This window comes from Phycodurus eques, chromosome 1, assembly GCF_024500275.1.
Source record: "Phycodurus eques isolate BA_2022a chromosome 1, UOR_Pequ_1.1, whole genome shotgun sequence".
Taxonomy (NCBI): domain Eukaryota; kingdom Metazoa; phylum Chordata; class Actinopteri; order Syngnathiformes; family Syngnathidae; genus Phycodurus; species Phycodurus eques.
Window position 1 is genome coordinate 332,862 of NC_084525.1, and position 20,477 is coordinate 353,338.

Here is a 20,477-nt window from a genome sequence, read left to right on the forward strand (position 1 = left end):
CGCCATTTTCTTTTCGCTCAATTTTAAAACTCAAGCAAAAATATTGAAAAAATCCAATATTTTATTTTTTACATATACTGTATAGTGTATATAGACTGACTAATAAACTAAAACCTGTTCCGAAGTGTAGACTGACCAATTACTGAAATTTGTTAATAATTGCATTACACCAAAATCCCTGTTATAAGAGCAACCACATTATCTCAGTTGTTTATTTCTACCTCCCCTCACAAAAAAAGAGTGATTTATTTATTTTTATTAAAAAAAATTCCCAATTGAGCTGTTCAGGTTATAGGTCACAATAATGGTGGAAAGAGTTTTGAGATGATTTATCATGGTCCGATTTATTGCTATCACAAAAACTTGGCAGTTGCAAACGGTTTTGTAGACTTTTTATATCCATTGTTTATGTGTGTGTATAACGTTGGCTGAGTTAGTTTCTCGTCAGTGTCGGGCTTGTTCTTCACAGTCATGGTAGTTGCTCAGTGTTTCACCTTTAATAACTCCGGTTCCCACGAGTCCAGCGTGAGTGAGCGCACTTTGGAGCAATGAACACCGAGACTTCTGGAACCAAAAACAACGCGACAATTCAGTGAGACAGGATTGTGCCGGAACCAACGAGGTATTAGTTAATCACTTTGAGGAAATATACTCAGCAGGACACTGACGCTAATGTCATGCTAATCCTTTCAAGTTCCACACACACAGTGGGCAGTATCCCGGCAACGGCTGATGCCGCGTTGTCTACTGCGTGACACGGAGGACGCAACATGAATATGCAACAGTGCGTGGGGCGAGAGGAGGGCTGGCTCACAGCATAAAACAGATCCGCCCCTAAAACAGGCCAATTTCACCATGGCAAGAAATACGCTGTCCAAATAGGTCTATAATTCTTGACCCTTGGGGTATTTTGACTAGCAACATGGCCGCCGTCTTTGTGGAATTTGGAAAAAAACAAACAAAACAAAAAAATCATGGAATGAGCACTTTGAGAGCCTCTAAAATCCTCCATAGCAAATACATTCAGAAAACAAAATATTGATTATCACAGTGCAGTGCTATTCTACTGCCCAGTGTTCTTCTCACCAGTTTCATTTGCACCATTTAAGTGGAGTATTTAGGGCAAGTGACACTGTTTGAAACGTCACGGAATTTCAGTCAGTACAAGCTTATTGATCGTTATTTTTTAACTGAATGTTGTGAGCCAATCAAATAAGGGGTCCCCGAGTAGCAGACGAAACCAAAGTGTGCAGAGATATGTTCAGAAATAATCAAGTATGCCAACCAGACTCACAGATTTGTCAGATTGACGTAGTTGGAAAAGTTTTGTCACCTTGCTGTTTTGTCAAAAGCGTACCACGGACATGTTATTAAGACACCCCGGAACTGCTTCACATTGTGAAAATAACATGCAGAATATTTATTAGAAAGACCTGTGGATGCCGGAGCACTCAATGCACAGCAGAATCCCCAAATTGATAGACGCCCAACGAGGATCTGCTTGGCCACAGTCGCAGCACTGCTGGTTGCCCGGCTGGCACAGGATCCTCTGCAGGATGCTCTCATCACGGCCGCCGCCCTCTCGCGACTCGCTGGCCGAGTCGATGCTGCTGGAGGACGGTGAGGCCGCTCTGTCCAGGTGCTATACAACACACAATACACACAGTCAAAACTACGAGTCCACAAAACATCTGTAACTAGATGTGTATCGGATATAATCTAGTGCAGTGATTCTGAACTGGTAGGTCGCAGACCCATTCTGAGTGGGTCACGGACAGCTGGTAAAAAATTCCATTTATACGTATTTTGATTTTTCCAGTACACGCCAGAGCTGTACTAAATTCCCACACGGAATATATTAGGTAAGCGACAGGAAGTGTAACTCCCTAACACTCTAGCCACTAGTTTACTCTGTAAACAAATACAGCGCAGCTGAGCCTCCGGCTAGCGGACGTCATGGCTAGCAATATGCTTTTGACGGTACGGCAAACTAATTTAAAACGGCATTTAACAATATAACATACCATAAATGTGTTTTCAGAAGCTATTTTAAAACAAAAGAGCTTCTTTTGAGTTTTTAACTTCTATTAATCACTGCCAGCCCTCGAAGTTAACTAGTTAGAAGTTGACTTCTAAAGCCGTCAATGGCAGTAAATGAGTTAAAGCGGTTCACGACTTTGCAACAATAAGAAAATGTGGGTCCAAAGGTCACAACGGTTGAGAACCACAGGTCTCGTGTACATTACTAAGAAAGTAAAGCGTGTGACTGGGTGGATCTAAAACATGTCACTGGATGAATGTAAAGCGTTTGACGACAGATGAAGTTTTGATGTAAAGCGTGTGATTTATTGGATGAAAACATGTGATTGGACTATGTCAAAAAAAAATGTGACTGGATGAATGTAAAGTGTGTGACTGAATGGATGTAAGCATGTTCTAGGATGGATTTAAAGTGTGACTGAATGGATGTAAAGCGTGTGACTGGCCTCGCTGTGGAAGCTGTCAGGACTCTCCCTGAAGGCCGAGGCGATGCTGGCTTGGACCGCCTGAATCCAAGCTTGTCTGAGCCTCTCCGAGTCAGCCTGCAGCATGCAGCTCCTGACAGGAAAAAGGAAACACCAACTAGAGGAAGCGTGACGTGACAAAATCTGATTACTTCTCCTAGTTCTACTCAGTACTCATAGCCCACTGAATAAAAAGTCCTACTTGGTCGGGGAGACCACCTCGAAGCAGAACCTCCTCTCGATGTCCTCGCAGGGTTTGACGGAACACAGACGTAGGTCATCCACCACCACCGTCAGAGAGTCCTGTCCACAGACACAATGGCTCGTGAGACTCAACCTTGTTTGTAAGGATTGAACATTTACAGATGCGCTTGCCTTGAGCTTCTTTTGATAAACCAGCTGGCTGCTCTGGATGGAGAACCAGCGTCTGAAAGACATGAAGGAAACATTAGGCCACCTCCAGAGGGGGAATCTGGAGTCTTTTGTCTCACCTGTTCCATGTCTTGAAGGCGTTGCTGGCCCTCTTGAACAAGTATCCTTCCATCACCACGCCATTGGGCGAGTCCACGTTGAACTCAGCTTTGGAATCTTCATAGGCGAAGTCCTGAGCAAACATTTCCATGAAACAAGCGGGAACCTCAACGATTTGTGCGCGTCATCAAACATTCCCTCCGAGCCAATCACCAGGAATTGGAAGTAGGATTCATCCTCCTCGTGTACAGATTATATTTGGAGTTTTTGGGTAGAAAAGAAACATTGGATGCACTCACCTGCATGAGCGTCTGAGAGCAGCAGCAGAAGAGGAATAAGGAGAAGAAGAAAGAACATGAGAAGCACATTGACAAGAAAATTAAAATCAACATCGATCCATCCATTTTCCGTACCGCTGATCCTCGCTAGGGTCTCGGGCGTGCTGGAGCCTATCCCAGCCGACCGACTCGGGTCGAGAGGCGGGGTACACCCTCAACTGGTCGCCAGCCAATCGCAGGGCAATTAATCAACATTCACTTTGGAATTTTACAGGGAGCCAGAGCAGTGACGCTTGCAGTCGAGAAATACGACTTCTTCTCCCATGTAGAGTTTTCATTTTCTCCCCGTGCCTACGTGGGTTTTATCCGGGTACTCTGGTTTTCGCCCACATTCCCAAAAATTGTCTGTAGGTGTGAATGTTTTTTTTTGTCTCCATGTGCCCTGCGATTGGCTGGCGACCAGTTCAGGGTGTACCCCGCCTCTCGCCCGGAGTCGGTTGGGATAGGCTCCAGCACGCCCGTGACCGTATGAAAGCCCTTTGAGTCTTTTGTGATTAAGGGCTAGAAAAATAAACTTGACTTGAGTTCAGCTCAGTACTCGAGCAGCAGCATATTTTGGACCACATCGAGAGTCAATTCTGAATCTCACAGTTAGCCAATGTAATGAAGCATGCACTGGAGAAATATGAGCTCTTCTTCTGGTTCTATTCAGTAATCGGAGAGCAGCTTTTCAAATCATTTAGAAAGTTAGTTCTGAATTTTACAGGCAGCCAGTACAGTGGCGGTAGATCTGGAGAAAGGTGATCTCCTCTAATTCTGGTCAGAATTCAGGCAGGAGCATTTGTGGCCAGCTGGAGAGTCACTTACGGAATTCACAGGTCACCACTCCAGTGACAGTACACTGAAGAATATTGATCTCTTCTTATAGTCCTAGTCACTACTCAGATAGCAACATTTTGCACCAGCTCGAGAGTCTTAAGAGACTTGCCGGAGCAGAAATATATCATAGAAGTAATTATAAGTCATGTCACAGCATCACTATATATCAGTCAAGGACTGGCAGTCAAACCGGCACCCTTCCATTAGGTCAATGGCACCCCCAGTGTCGAGCATCAATTCACGACTCTGCAAACACAAAAAAGACAGCACATTGCTTCTCAGCATTACCCCAACTCACCCTCTGCTGGATGGTCGCGTGTTTGTGCTCCAACTCTCTCTTCTCCATGGCCGAGTCGATCACCAGCTGATCCACCTGAAAGGAAGGTACAGCTGCTTTATTAGTCGCAAACCAAATGTGCTTGTTCGTTCTACTCTCGCTGAAATTAGCCTGTTGCCAATGAGCCGCTGCTCACGCCGTCCAGAAAATGGATCGATGGTATGGTATGGTAGCATTTATTGACAATCCTCAATAGCTTAAAAGCTTATCGCTCTTGTTTTGATCCAAACAATCAGGATGCTTTCCTCACATCGGCCGCCAGCTTCTTCATGTAGGGATCCACCTCTTCCAGGCGCTTGTAGCCCTGCTGGAACAAGGAGTACTGGGCATGCATGAAGGACAGCATCTGGAGAGGGGAGACATATGTTACTGTATACAACATATGTATATTTATACAATATGTCATGTCTGTGTGGAATTTAAACAAGACTCACTGCATCCAGGATCTCAAATTTCTTCTTGGCCTGAAGAACGTTGATCTGCAGGGAGAAGACAGACACAGGACACACAGGCGTGTTAGCGTTGACGTATAACTTCGTTTGTAACACTGCTTTAAACATCAAGGAAAGTGACAACGGCACCGATAGACATACAACTCCTTTCCTACCAGCTTTTAACCAAGGAAATAGGCACGGAAAGGCAACTAATTTCAAGGATTTAAAAATCAACGAAAGACAAAGGCGCATATAGATACTTAACCCCCTTCGTAACACGACTTTAAACATGAAAGAAAGCGACATGGACGCATAAAGACGCTCAACTTCCCACCTGTAGAACGTAGTCCAAGGCCAGATGACGGAAGCACTTTCGCGAGACGCTGAGCGCGCAAGTAGCTTCCTCTACCTCGTGAGCTTTGTTTCTGGGCGCCTGCGCGTTCTTCACCTGTGCGATCTCCATGTCCTCACGCACACGCTCAAAGTGCTTCTTGGTCTCCTTGAACTTGCGCACGTCCCTAAGGAAGAAATAAGCCACACCTGTCTTGTACCGTGGAAATATGACTTTTGAATGCATTGTAAACATGTTATACTGTATGTCTGCAATGCCCGTCTACCCATCAAATGTGAAATCCAACAACCAAGTCAATTTTCTGTTATCTGACTATTTCTGTCACTTTTTCAGGAAAAAAAAGACTTAACTCTTGTAATATGCTGCTGACGGCTGGCATGAGGATTTAAACTGCTCGTCATGTGGCGTTAGCCTTTTCGGATGTGTGCGCATAGCACTTGCGCTTGTTATACAGGAGTTCAGGATTGACTTGCATACTTTGCAAGAGACCTTGCTACCGGTCTCATTTTTAATAATATATTTACACATTCATGGGGCCCCGCTGCTCGCTTACTTCACCAACCCGCTACCGAGGTGTCCATGTCCGAAACATGTGAGTGGCAATTAGTCAATCTCAAGCTACAACCGTCATTGCGGAGTGCCAAAGTCGACACGTTGATTAGTCGGTTCAACCCCTAGTTGACACGAATATAATAATACTGGCTTGTGCATAATGATGAAGACCACTCACTCTTTGACAAAGTGCTGCAACTGTTGCTTGACTGAATGCTGAGCTTGATCGAACAGCATCTGTGACAGAAACGATAAAAACATTTTATCGTGTTTATTTCAGACCTTTAAACTGTGACATTTATGCATGCGTTCATTTTCTATAGCATTTGTTTTCATTTGGGTCGTGGGTGAGCTGGAGCCTTTCCCAGTTGAATTTGGAGGAGAGGTGGCGTACACCCTGGACTGGTCGCCATCCAAAGGCAGAGCACATGAAAGGCAAATGACACCATGTCCCATTTAATATAGTACACTTATTTTCACATAATCTGTAATTAAAATTTTTTTATTCCTATTATTTACATGGAAGTTGTTACCAGTTAATACTTGGGGGGGGGGACAAAAAAAACTCCAAAGGTTGTTTGATATCAGGGGAAATAAAACAAAACCTTGTAAAGGACAAATAAGCTAAAATAGTTTGAAATAACATCATGTACTTTATCTATTAGTGATGGTGAAAATTTGGATTCAAATTGGAAATGAGATTTTTGCAGAAAAAAATTTGCTTTAATTTTAAAGCCAGCCGCGCACGCAGGGTTATTTATTATTAGTATTATTATGTTGAATGAAACTGTATTCAATCTCTCATTTCTCATCGCCTGCTTCCAGGCCAAATCCTAGGTAATGTACGTATTTACCAAAAGAGAGCGATGAAGTGCACTTTCACATGCCGATGAAAGACAATTGGTGAGAATGAATGGAGAAGGAATGTGGCCTTTTTTTTCTTCGTGTTTTGGACACAATAATGCCGCCTTTTCTTGGATGCTTTCAATCCAAGAGCCTTCCACATCACACTGGGAGCACACGCTTGGAGATTCCAGCAGAATTCTTGCTAAATAGGTCATCCGTGCAGGGAGGGTGGAGGAGTGGAGGACATGCAGGAGGAGGCCGGACGTTTGGTGAAATGTGAGTCTCCGTCCCAAATTGTGTGAAGATTTAATACGATATTCTGTACGGAGTCTGATCCACCAACCAAGACCACATTTAAAAATAGGTGGAGGTGACTTCAAATTGACCTGAGCTTGAAATAATAATCTTAAGTGTATGTTTGTCCCTCAGAAGTAACTACAGAGCGGGCCAGCGGAAATAAACCTGCGGCTGTGATGGCGTCCCAACGCAACCGCAAGCCGCCAAACCGCTAGTGATTCCGGCCTGGAAAAAGAAATATGGCCTTAAAATATCATCTCCAAATTTGTTTCCATTAAACCCAATTTCCCATTTTAACAAATTTGACTCAAAACAAGTTTTGCTGTTTGTTTTATTCCTCTTCTGGGATTGCCTTTATTTTTCCTGATATCAAACAATCTTTGAAACTTTTTTCCCCCACCGGCATCAACTTACACAGAAAGTAACAAGGAGCTAAAGAGCAAAATTCGGAACAGGTTTTGGATTTTACTTTCCAAGGACGTCCACTTCTATGCCTTTCTTTGACTCTGCCAGTATCTCTCTCTCTCTGTTGCAACCTGCTGATACTCTGTGCACTCTAAGCTCAGTGGCTACTACTTCCTGTTTGAAGTCTTGCAATGGCGAGGTACTGTTGATCAGTTGTCGGCGTCGTCTTGGTTTTATGATGTCAAAATGTCAACACATTGATAGAAGACTGTTTTAATACAAAGTATGAGATAGATCAGCCCCTAAAACAAGTCAATTTCACCATGGAAAGAAATATGCCAGAAAAATATGTCTATAATTTTTGTTCCTTGAGGTAGTTTCATGAAAGTATGCCACAGAGGAATTCTTTTAAACAACAGGGACCTCTTTTAAATTATGAAGGAAATTCACAACATGGCTCCTTAAGAGCCCTTGTTGAGGTTGCTACTTCTATTGGAATTAGCATTGTATAAAAAGCCAAAGAAAAAGTTGACAGGTTGAGTTTCAGGTTAGTGGCACTTACGATGTGGTAGTTGATGATTTCCTGAAGACTTTCACCACACTTTTCCAGGCACTCCTGCCAAGAAATGAAAAGAAACAGGAAGGAAGAAAAATGATGATGGGAAGTCAGAAAAATGTGCACGATTTGTTTGAAAATAAACACTGCTGCTAAAGTCAAACGAGACCTCAACAGGCTGAGGAAATGTACTTCTTTTTCTTTTTGGGGGGGGAGGGTCAAGAACTTCTGATTCTTCTCTTCTTTTTTTATTTGGGGAAAGTACAAACATTAATGAGAAACGTACTCTAGTTGTCAGGCCCAAGAGAGCTTTTAACACAACAGCTAAAACCGACCAAACTGAGTTTACACGCACATGCACACGCACACACTACATTGTTTCAGGATCTTTGTGTCGTATTGCGATGAGTACTACTCTTGCTTGTTTTTTCTTTTACTTTGATGACATTCTGTCCAATCACAGACAAGTTGAAGAACACTTTAAAGGGGGCGTATGATGTAAAACTGACTTAAAATGTTTGTATTCAAATAGTTGTGTGTCTGGAGTGCCAGCCCACCCATCAAGTGAAAGTCAAGTAAATATTTTATCTGTGTACTTCTGAAAACGTGTCTGTTAGCAAGCCCTTCTCAATTTTGACATCATAATTCTTGTCAGCTCAGCTGGGTGCCATTTTCGAGTCCACTAATAAGCTGCACGACATTTTGTTTGAGCATCTTCATTCCGATGTATGTGTGTGCGCAATAGTCACATCACAGGGTCTGCTGCGATGTTGGTGTACTGCAATATACAGTGAATCAACTGTAAAATTAAAGGTGACCAGCAGAGGGACCTGTTTGGACATGATTAAAAGATTACACACCCACTACATTTCCTATTTTGCTCTTCAGAATGAAACGAGGCAGGCACACAGCAGCGGCATGAGTGTGCAAGGTGTGTTCAGAGACACTCCATAAATGGGAGCGAATGTGTTTTCTAATACAGTACATAACTGTAAAAATGGATGACGAGGAAATTTATTTGTATCAGTTTAGTTAAAACACTGTACAATTACACTGTGATAATATGGAATTTATTTTGCAATCTAAGAATAGATCAATTATTTTATGACTATAGTCAGCCAGCGCTGCGAGGAATGCAAAGTTATTTCACAATCTGTTTTGCATGTTTTTGTTTGCACATTAAGGACAAAAGTCCTGTTTTTGTTTTAATTCCTCATTTAAAAAACACCAGTTTTTCCTCATGTTTTTGAGATAGGGTGAAAGCTGCAGCTGGCGACTGAATGGGTGGCAACAGTGGGGATTTGAAATGCCAGTATTTTGAGGGTCGTAGTCAGTCAGCAACATATTGGGGGGGGAAAAAACTTAGTTCAAACTAGTTCTATAACTAGTTCATTTTTGGAACGAAGAACTGAACTTTCAACTTGTTCGTGTAGAAAATGATCCACTACAGTGATCCTGTATTATTTCACATTACAATATACAGTGCCGTGAAAAGGTATTGGCCCCCTTCTCAAATTCTTATATTTGTCCATAGTTTCCCCACTTTAATGTTGAAGATAATCAAACAAATGTAAAGTGAACTTAAAATGCGGTTTTTAAATAGTGATTTCATTTATTAAGGACTATTCAAAGTTACCTGGCCCTGTGTGGGAAAAGTAATTACACCCCTTGTTAAATAATGAAATAATTGTGGCTAATTACAATTTTTGGTTAATTTCCACTGATCACACTCAAACCTGATTGTCTCCAGACCTGTTCAAATCAAGAAATTACTCATGACAAAATCAAGTCGGACAAATTACGTCCCCATAATATGTCGCCGTTATTGCCATCATCTGAGGATATAAATAAAAGATGAAAAAAATGTAATATGAGGTGTGAGTCGAAGTGGTTTAACCTGTAGCCAGATGGCTCACACGATAATCAAACAAAACTAAATATGTCACTTCACTTCCACGGAACCTCACCGAGATCATTTCATCCTTCTTGCACTGCTGTGACAGATCCCGGATGCCGTTAATGAAAAGTCTGTTGGCGCTGACGTACGCCTTCCCTGCGTCTATCATGCCGCCACAAAGCTTCACCAACTGTGTGGACAAAAAAGGGCACAATGTCAGTAACTGACTTTCATTTCAACTCCCAATGCTTTGAATTTGGTAAGAATTGCAAAAATATCTCCAGTAGTCTTTGAAATCCATCTGAAATGACCCTAAAATTGACACTTCCAAGCAAAATGGCAACCTTCCTGTGTCTTCTCAGACTTGGCTTCTTGAAATGTTTTTGTGGGTCTCCTCATGACAGACATGGCTACCAAACTTTATGTTGTTAATTAAAAACTGGGTTCAGAGGCTGAATTTTCAAGGCATTTGGTTCATCTGAACTTGTAGAGTTGATTTACAAGTTTTGTGTTTTAAGGCCAGTCATCAAACTTTACCGCCATGCTGTGCACACAGGCAATGATGAAAACACACTTACTTTTTGCAATGTATGGTGACCCACCAGTCAAGTACTTTATAGATGCTTCAAATTTGGTCGCTATCGAGTCAAAATCTCAAGTAGTCTTTGGACAATCCTCGGAAATGGTTAAAATGAACCTGAAAGAGGCGCTTCAAACCAAAATGTCAGAGATTTAATCTTTAGGTAGAGCATGTTGTGCAGTGACCGAAGGGTCACTGGGTTCGAATCCCAGCTACGACTGTCCGCATGTTGTAGTGTCCTTGGGCACGACAGTGAACCCTAGAATTTGCTCCCAGTGGGCCTGGCAGCAGTCACCCATTGGTGTATGAATGTGTGAGTGAGTGGGTGAATGTGAGGCTTTGTCAGAATCAGAATCAGAATCATCGTTATTTGCCAAGTATGTCCAAAAAACACACAAGAAATTTGTCTCCAGTAGTTGGAGCCGCTCTAGTACGACAACAGACAGTCAATTGACAGAGAACACTGAGATATAAAGGCATTGACAAAAAAAAAAAAAAAACAGTCACTGAGCAATAAAGGGTTGCTAGTTATCTGGTAATGCCGGTACATTTGATTTTATTTTTTGACAATTGTGCAAAAGATGCAGAGTGCTCTAGAACTTACAGCAGTTCGAAAGACTAATATTGCAATAGCCCGGTGCAATGACCATTGTGCAAAGGGCGCCGAGACTTCAAGGAGTGTATGCGGTTAAAGTGACGAGTAGTGCGATCATCTGGGACAATGTTGATTGTGCAAATGTTGCAGATACTCCTCAATCAGTGTGCAAATGGAGCAGATGCTACTGTGGCATGAGTGGCCAGTATTGGTCAACAACACATATGCAAATAGTGCTGCGTGGCGAGACTACTACAGTGAGTGCACAAGTAATATATAATTGGCCCCACAGAAATGTGACAACGAACTCAAGTCAATAAATTGCCAGCATGTTGTAATGGAATTGAAGAAGAAGAAGAATCACCTTTTATTGTCATGAACATGCATGCATGCACACGAAATTTGTTCTCTGCATTTAACCCATCACAGTGAACACATACACATTAGTGGCCCCCTCTGGAGCAGGGAGTAGCTGAGGCGCCCGGGCAGCATTTTGGGGTATCAGTGTCTTGCTCAAGGACACCACAGCCGTGAGTCCTGGGGATGTTGGCGGATGGTCCAGTCGGGGTCTTGAACCTAGGTCCCCCACGGTGGCAGGTGATGATCTTAACCATTGGGCCACGGCTTCGTCCTTGTAGATTAGGTGTTTAAGAAGTTTATTGCAAGAGGGAAGAAGCTGTTGGAATATCTGTTAGTTCTAGTTTGCATTGATCGGTCGCGTCTACCTGAGGGAAGGAGTCGGAAGAGCCGGTGACCGGGATGCGGAGGGTCCGAGAGGATTTTGTACGCTCTTGTCTTAGTTCTGGCAGCGTGCAAGTCCTCAAGGGTGGGTAGGGGGGTACCGACAATCCTTTCAGAAGTTTTGATTGTCCGTCGCAGTCGGAGTTTGTCCTTTTTTGTAGCAGCACCAAACCAGACTGTGATGGAAGAACACAGGACTGATTCGATGACCGCTGTGTAGAACTGCCTCAGCAGCTCCCGTGGCAGGCCGTGCCTCAGCAGCTCCCGTGGCAAGCCGCAGGAAGTACATCCTCTGCTGGGCCTTTTTGAGGACGGAGTTGATGTTGGTCGCCCACTTCAGGTCCTGAGAGACTGTCATTCCCAGGAACTCGAAGGTCTCGACGGTTGACACAAGGCAGCTGGACAGCGTGAGGGGCAGCTGTGGCGAAGGATGCCTCCTGAAGTCCACGATCATCTCTACAGTCTTGAGCGTGTTCAGCTCCAGGTCGCGTCGGCCGCACCGCAGCTCCGGCCGCTCCGCTTCCTGTCGATATGCAGACTCGTCACCGTCCTCGATGAGGCCGATGACAGTGGTGTCATCTGCTAACTTCAGGAGTTTGACAGTCGGGTGCGCTGAGGTGCAGTCGTTTGTGTAGAGAGAGAAGAGCAGCGGAGAGAGGACACGACCTTGGGGCGCCCCAGTACTGATGCTGCGTGTGGATGAAGTGGCCTCCCCCAGCCTCACCTGCTGTGTCCTGCCCGTCAGAAAGCTGTAAATCCACTGGCAGATGGCAGGTGAGACGCTGAGCTGGAGAAGCTTGGTTGAAAGGAGTTCAGGGGATGATGGTGTTGAACGCTGAGCTGAAGTCCACAAGCAGGATCCTCACGTAGGTCCCTGCACTGTCTCGGTGTTCTAGGATGAAGTGCTTTGGGCGCTGTGATGGTGTAGATCAAGCCCTATGTAAGTCCAGTCCATTTACCCATCCATCCATCCATCCATCCATCCATTTTCTGAGCTGTTTCTCCTCACTAGTGTCGCGGGCGTGCTGGAGCCTATCCCAGCTATCATCGGGCAGGAGGCGGGGTACACCCTGAACTGGTTGCCAGCCAATCGCAGTGCACATACAAACAAAAGAACCATTCGCACTCGCATTCACACCTACGGGCAATTTAGAGACGTCAATTAACCTACCGTGCATGTTTTTGGGATGTGGGAAGAAACCGAAGTGCCCGGAGAAAACCCATGCAGGCACGGGGAGAACATGCAAACTCCACACAGGAGGGGACGGGGATTGAACCCCAGTCCTCAGAACCTCAGAACTTCGCTTCCATAGTCCAGCCACAGGCAATATTAAGACAATTTTGGCAATTACAGTCACCAATCTGTTGAGTTTAAGTGGTTAAATTGCGGTAGCAATCGGGCAGAATTTTGAGTCGTCTCAGGAATGACCCAAATAATCTGGCAGCAATTGGACAAATCTGTCAGACAAGCGCTACAAAATGGCCAAAATGACCCGAGAATGGCCACTTCAAACCACAAAAGGGCAGACTTCCTGTCTTTTTCAGGCATCGCTTCTTGAGACTTTTGTTTACCAAATTTCACGTTGGTAAATGAAATTGGCTTTGGAGGCTGATTATATAAAAAGTTGACATTAGTTTGACTTTATGTGTGTTAAGGCTAGTCATGAAACATTCCACCGACGATCATTGACAAAAGCTCAACATTTTCGCATGTGCGTGTCACCCAGCTGTCTGGCATGGATGCTTCAAACTTGGTAGGAATCGGACTGTTTTGGGCCCTAAAACGCCTTATGCAGAACATCACGTGACTAAACCCGGAAAACAGGTTAGCGGACTTCTTTACTTCTGTCTGTGCATTTGCGCTGATTCCCAATCAGCTATAAGAATAGACAAAGTTCTCTTCTTGGTCTATAATTCCCAAAATTATTGAGGTTCTGAATACTTTCAAGAAATGCTAATGGCATATAAACCCAGTCGGGCTCAGAGATCTGCAGACTCAGGTCAGATAGTGGAGCCCAGAGCTCAACCCAAACATGGTAAAACAGCATTCAGCTGTCATGCTGCACACAAATGGAAGTCAGCCCCAAGAGTGAATCTTTTTAAGTCCAGGTTAAAAACTCTTCTTTTTTTCCCCTCATGCTTACAATTAAGTGCTGATCAAATAATGTATTAAAGTATTGTATTTGCCTTGTAAGTTCTTTTTGTAATTTTAGTAAGATGCCTTTTAGTTCTGGCCTTTGTTTTTAATTGTCTTTAGCTCTTCTTTCTAAATGATTTGACTTTTAATCATGTAACGCACACTGATTTACCTTGAGAATGAAATGTGTTATATAAATAAAGCTGCCTTGCCTTGCCTTCCTGTGTGCACAATGATAACTATGTGCTAATGACAAGATGGTTTGAACCCGAACTAGAATACAGTTTTCTTTATCACTAGTATCACTGGTCAGTTCAATAATGCATCTATATATTATATGATATACTGTATGATATGATATATGTAAACACAAACGAAGCCTAAAGATCGGATACGGTCATCTTTGCTAGCTCTTGAAACCATCTTGTGTAAAAGAAAAGACAATGTAGGCGTTTAATATTCAGCGTGTGCTTTGTCCACGTCTCCTGCCATAGGGTTACGCCAGTTACCTGGACCGGATGAAAGTGACCGTCCTGTTTTGCTGAATTTGGAAGTTGGTAGCGAACGTTTGTGTCCGAACCTTTGTCACACCCATCAGGGATCATGTCCGACAAGCTAAGGCATTGGCTTCATGTTGCACAAACGGAAACAACAGCGATGCCCTTACCTTGTCGAGTTTTGCCTCAATCTCCACCACCTCTGTCTCCACTTCCTCGATATTTGCCCTGAAAACAAAAGTAAGACAAGTCGTCCATAAATGACGATGATGATATTAAGGAGATTGCCTGAGTTCGAAGTTCGTCAATAATTATATTGCAACACGCCATATCAAGTCATACATCAAATTAAAGGTCTTGATGAGGGCTTTCCACATCTGTAATTATGTTGTCAATAAGCCCCGATATGAATGCCAAAATGGGCAAAATACACATGACTCAATCTGGAACAGTGTTTTCAGTCAATAGTGATAGTTGTTGATCCAGATGTACAACATTGTGGGACAGCTGGTAACAGTATTCACCAACCAGAAGCTATAAACCCCCCGCCCACCAGTGTCGTCGCACCCGACCCCAGCCTCCCTTCTCCACAATAATGGATGCGCGTGGTTCCCCTGGGGTCCGTTGTCACGGCAACTGTGGCTATGTGGGCCACAGAGGTCCCTGTTGGGATCACGAGTTGACCAAGAGGCGAGTCCGACCGCAGTGAGTGTGTCACACAGTACGCACACACACATGCACACAGCATGGGAGCTAGGTAGGTAGGTAAACGTATGGTTGTTGCTTTGGGAATAATATACAGTACGTACTTGCCTCAACCAGTCCTTGGCAGAAAAAAAAGGAAGGGGACTACTGAGTTAGATAGGTGGGTTAGGGATGTGGGTAGATGAGGTACGTAGGTAATCATTTTAGTCAAATTCCAGCTTTTGTGACCAATAATGTCATTATTATTAGCAATTTAGCATGCATATATTTTCCTTCCATGTTGGGATCTAACGGTTCCTCGTGCTGGCCAGGCACATACCATCTAATACGTATAATAGGAGCTGATGAATGCAGGCTTACATGGGAAAACCACCTTCTTCCACTGTCAGGAATCCAAAGTGTACAGAAAAAGTGGAATCTTGGCTGCGACCGAGGAAAATCAATAAGGTTTTTCCTCTCTTTTTTTTTCATAAAGCAATGACCCCAGAGAGAAGAAAAATGTCTATCTCTTTAAAAGAGATAGACATTTTTTTCCCCCATAAATAGAAAGAGTTCCCAGGCGTCCTCATAACATATCTACAGTATGGCATGCCTTGGTCAAAATACCCCAATCATTAATAATTGTATCCCTATTTTTAAAGAATATATCTTGTCATGATAACATCCTCCTCATGTTCGCAACGGCATGCTGTTTGGTTCTACTCGCTGAAGCATAGCCCAGAGTGTGGAAAGCAAGCAGATGCCCAAGACAATGAAAACATTTTTATGGCACGTGGAAAAATTGCCAAAACAGATCCCCACTCTTCACCCGTCGACCCACCCTCTTCCATCAAGTGCTGCTCGTCAGTAGTTAATGGTGTCCTAACGCTAATCTGTGCAATAACCAAACTCAGAGGAGCTCTGGCCATTGGTGGAATTACACAATGTAAGGGTTATGCCAAGTTAATCATATCCCTCCCATACACATGTAGAGATTCGATGACATTAACACACACCAAGCCTCCGAAATACACTTGTAAATTGATGTCACGGTGTGGCATGTGGCATCGCAAAACACAGATACCCCTCCACCCCCACATAGACAAGAAAGGGACAGAGAAAGGAGGAGAAGGAGAGAAAGGAAAAGGAAGCGAGAAGAGTCAAAAAAGAGTGGGAGAAAAGCATGAGAAGAATGAATGAGAAGGGTGAAAGAAAAAAAGAATGTGAAAGAAGGAGCGAAATGAAAGTATTCGAGAGAAAATGACAAAGAGAAGAGAGGAGCGAGAATGGAAGAAAGATACATAAAAGAATGAGAGAATACTGAGACAAAAGAAAAGAAGAATGAGAGTGAAAAGAGAAAGACAGAAGAGAATAAAGACAAAGAATGTAAAGAATGGAGAAAATGATGAGTGAATAATGACACACAAAAGAAAAGAGAAGAATGAAGGCAGAATGAGAGTGAAAACAATTAGGGAGAAAAGAAAGCGACAGGAGAAGCAATTAGAGAAAGAATGAAAAATAAATGGGAGAAAGAATGAGAGAAGAAAGAGAAAATACTAAATGAGAAAAAGGGAGCGAAATGAATAATGGATTAAAGAATGAAATGAAAGAATGAGAAATATAGATGAGAGAAGGAGAAAGAAAATGATTGGAGGAGAAAATTTTGAGAAAAGAAAGAAGGGGAAATAAATCAATAAGAGAGGAGAAAGAAAGAAAGAAAGAAAGAGGAAAAAATGAATGAGAGAAACAGGGATGAGAGGAGACAAAAGAAAGAAAAAGAAAGACAAGACAGTGATGAAGAGTGAGAGAAAGAGAAAAATAGCAAGCTCGAGAAAAGAAAAGTAGAAAGGAATGTAATGAAGCTACTGGTGATAACACCGACAGCTAATGCTAATGCTAATCCTAACACTGCAGTTCTGCTTCCCTTCTGGATTTGACATAAGAGTGCTTGAAAGTGGCTCTTTTGCTCTGGAACTTTGCGCAGCCTCGCTTCCAAGTCGTTGGCTGGGTAACTCAACCTGGGGGTTGCTTATAATTATTAATAATTATTATTATGAACATAATAACCGCTGAAGATTGACTGGGTTGTTTAGTTTCAGGCACTCCAGACACAAAACTATTTGGATACGTCACGTTGTTAATACATCCCCTGTAAATAGTTGAACCCGTTTCGGAGCAGCACTGAAACTTCATGCTCTTGAATCTGTTCTTCTTCTATCTCATCATGTAAACACAGCGTTCCGTTGAGACGACATACAAAACCCTCAACCGTGGAGCGTCTTGATTTCCTGCGACCGACCGGCGGGACATTTTTGAGAAATAGCTGAATTCCCCCAGTGATCGTCACTCACAAGGTTCCGGGGCGAACTGAGAGTCTTCCCGACATTTTGCTGGCGAAGCACGCAGCTTGGCTCGCAGCAGAGCGACATAGCACACGTGTGAAGCATGCAAGCAGCACTTTCCTGTCTGCGAGCTGCTGCTGAGGTGGAACGGCTTCAGTTACAGCCAAGGAACATCTCGGTCTGAAAGTGCAAACATCTTCTTAACATGAGAGGTACGGCTTTCAAATCTATTTTTTTTTTTTTTTTTTTTTACAAAAAACCCATTTACGATTTTAGCCCTTCAGTTATAGAAAAAGCAAACGACAATGACATTTTTCGAAACAAATTTGCTCCCCCCCAATTCTAGGATTGTTTTTTATTTCTCCTGATTAGGGGTTATACGAGCAAAGATTTTTTTGTAGTTAACTATAATGTGATCAAAGTCAAGTCGAAGTCGATTAATTGATGAAGTATTTGATATTTTTTCAGGACAGTACAGAGGTCCATAAACCTCTGCACCATGGACCGGTTTCACGTAAATACCTATTTCAACAGCCCAGCATAGAAACAAAAATACAACTCACCAGATTTTCGATTTTTGGCAGGGCTCGGTCCCTATCCTGCTCAAATAACGGGGTACATTGTAGTTAAGTTGCCGATTAAGAGTCAACCTTCAGCTCGGTAAATTCCTGGTTCATCCTTATTTATTCTCATCAATTCCTATTAATTTTATAATGAAAAGTTTCTAACTTCGAAAGTTCCGAGAATTTAGTGATTAGTCGACTTCAAGCATCAAACCTCAATGCAGATAGTAAAGTCGACTTGTCGATTAGTCAACTAATCAGTTCAACCTGTACCTCCTCAAGTTAAGTTGATGACCCGCCAGGCCTAGAGCAAGCGGAAGATGACGTGCTCAAAGATGAGCGCTCACTTCCTTCTACGTTTCCTCCAGGTGCTTCCTCGACTTGGTCTGCAATCGGCCCCTGACCTGATACTCTTCCATGACCCTCCACCACTTCCATCCAAATACTGTATACGTGCTTCCATCCATCAGTCAATGCACGGTCCTGACTACTGGCAAAAAGACCGCCACAGGCCCTGACACCGTCCTCTGGAAACTCAACCAGACGGATTCTTGCGTCCGCATGACGGTAGTGGTAAATTCAAGAGGAAATGGAAGAGCAATGACTACTGTGATCAACAGAACACAACAAATAAGCCTGGATTTACACTGTATGTATGTGCCCTGTGATTGGCTGGCAACCAGTTCAGGGTGTACCCTGCCTCCTGCCCAATGACAGCTGGGATAGGCTCCAGCACGCCCGCGACCCTAGTGAGGAGAAGCGGCTCAGAAAATGGATGGATGGATGCCTTACATGCTGTTTGTTTACAATGCATACACAGTATGTCCCATGTTAATTTTGATTTGGACTAAGAATATCCTAATAATAATTGTCTAGATCAGATTATGAACTGCAGCAATCCCTCATTTATCGCAGGGGTTAGGTTCCAAACCACCCCCGCTATAGCGACCAGCGACCAAACTTGAGCGCTTCGTGGGGCACACCAGAGCAGGCTGTCCAGCCACAGAGTGCGGGAGGGAGCCACACACGACTCCTACACAGGTGAACCCTGTACCAACAAAGCGAGCTTCTGGTTAACGAGTGGTGAAGCAGTACTTTAACTACTCTTTCGGGGTCGCAAAGTGTTAGATCGAGCAAGCAGTCTCTAACAAATGGGTTTGAAGACCACCATTCATGTGAGGCAGTCTTTAATAAATTGATAAAAGTAGGTACAAAAGAGCGAAACAGCGGAGGAGGCGCAGCAGCTTGCCAGCGATCCCCTACAATGTTATGTTCTGCTACACTATATTACATATGTGCAAAGTCAAAAGCGTAGGCTTTGTTATCATAATACATCGGAATACAATTAGTGTTTATCTTTGTTCCTTGTGCAGTTCATTGCAAAGAAGTTTGCTACACACTTTGTATTTTGTAATAATTCTGCTCATTGTAAACTTAGGATGTTGTTTTATGTCTAAGTGTACACAGTTATATTAAAAAATAAATGTTCAATTGAATAATGTTGAGATTTTATTATTAAATTAACTATAAATAATACAACTCAAACAACTGAATGAAATTCAATTCTCATCTCAAAATGAGTTGGCCCATTTTTAAAATGCCCGTGAGCACTAAAGTTTGCCTAGCCCTTCTTTAAAACATAGAGTCACTCATTTTGGTGCAGATTCAGAAATGTACTGTACAAGGCTGGTGTACTGGAAAGCAGCATACAGGAAGCAGTATTGGGGCTTTTTGCTTGCGAGTCAGGATGAGCGGTTGAAACAAGGGAGTCAACGTACTCAACGTCCTCCCCTCACATTGACCTCTACTTTGAAAAGTCCAGCACATTGACGCATTTCCCGGCCCGATCCCGGTTCTGGCCTGAGCCGTGACCAGAGGCCTTCTCCCGCACAGGCGAGGATGGACAAGAAGTGGGCGAGAGAGAGAGAGAGCGAGAGAGAGAGAGAGAGAGAGAGAGAGAGAGAGAGCTGGGCTGGGGGAGCGGAGGTAGAAAGTGGAGCAAATGGAAAGCAGATGCTTGGACACGTGCAATACGGCCTTCCGCAGAAGAGTCCGATCATTTTCCCACCTCCGTCTACACACTACAGCTGGGCGATATGGCCTATGGACTTTTGCAAAATAAATTATTACATAAATAAAGACAATAATCCTACTTCCAATTTTAAGATTTTTTTACCCCTCTGCTTATGAAAAACAGCAACGATTTGAATTATTCAAAACACATTTTGCTTTAAATCCCCCCCTTCTGGGATTTTGTTTATGCTTCCTGATACCAGACAAGCTTAGAAACAGTTTGTTTTTTGTTTTTTTAGACCGAGAACACCCAAAGTTTGGGATCATTTCACACCAATCAAAGAAGGTAAGCGTAATGTGTACCACACCAACACATCTACAATCGCCAACACAAGGTAACATATCGATGTTAGCTCATTTAGTGTAGGATCGCTAGTTAGAACATATTGTATGGCCACGCAAGTGGTCATGGATAGACACAGCCAAGTTTCAATCGCTTCATTGAACAAACAGTAGG

The 20,477-nt window shown here is 43.2% G+C and overlaps 1 protein-coding gene across 6 annotated transcripts in view; it reads right to left on the minus strand.

Moving 5' to 3' along the window:
• LOC133399183 (arf-GAP with coiled-coil, ANK repeat and PH domain-containing protein 3-like) overlaps positions 1 to 20,477 on the minus strand; it is a 37,876-nt gene that overhangs the window by 13,172 nt on the left and 4,227 nt on the right. For 3 of the 6 annotated variants that reach the window (XM_061670526.1, XM_061670498.1, XM_061670534.1), the window contains exons 3-17: positions 14,529 to 14,586; positions 9,879 to 9,998; positions 7,918 to 7,971; positions 5,986 to 6,044; positions 5,238 to 5,421; positions 4,904 to 4,948; positions 4,720 to 4,815; positions 4,431 to 4,505; positions 3,275 to 3,286; positions 2,996 to 3,108; positions 2,880 to 2,931; positions 2,707 to 2,807; positions 2,487 to 2,598; positions 1,434 to 1,642; positions 495 to 564 (exon numbers count right to left, since the gene is read on the minus strand). In XM_061670526.1, coding sequence (XP_061526510.1) covers positions 495 to 564; positions 1,434 to 1,642; positions 2,487 to 2,598; positions 2,707 to 2,807; positions 2,880 to 2,931; positions 2,996 to 3,108; positions 3,275 to 3,286; positions 4,431 to 4,505; positions 4,720 to 4,815; positions 4,904 to 4,948; positions 5,238 to 5,421; positions 5,986 to 6,044; positions 7,918 to 7,971; positions 9,879 to 9,998; positions 14,529 to 14,586 — 1,360 coding nt within the window. Of the gene's footprint in view, positions 1 to 494; positions 565 to 1,433; positions 1,643 to 2,486; positions 2,599 to 2,706; positions 2,808 to 2,879; positions 2,932 to 2,995; positions 3,109 to 3,274; positions 3,287 to 4,430; positions 4,506 to 4,719; positions 4,816 to 4,903; positions 4,949 to 5,237; positions 5,422 to 5,985; positions 6,045 to 7,917; positions 7,972 to 9,878; positions 9,999 to 14,528; positions 14,587 to 17,393; positions 17,448 to 20,477 lie in introns of those variants that run through there. The other 3 variants (XM_061670544.1, XM_061670508.1, XM_061670517.1) reach the window with 2 other exon arrangements.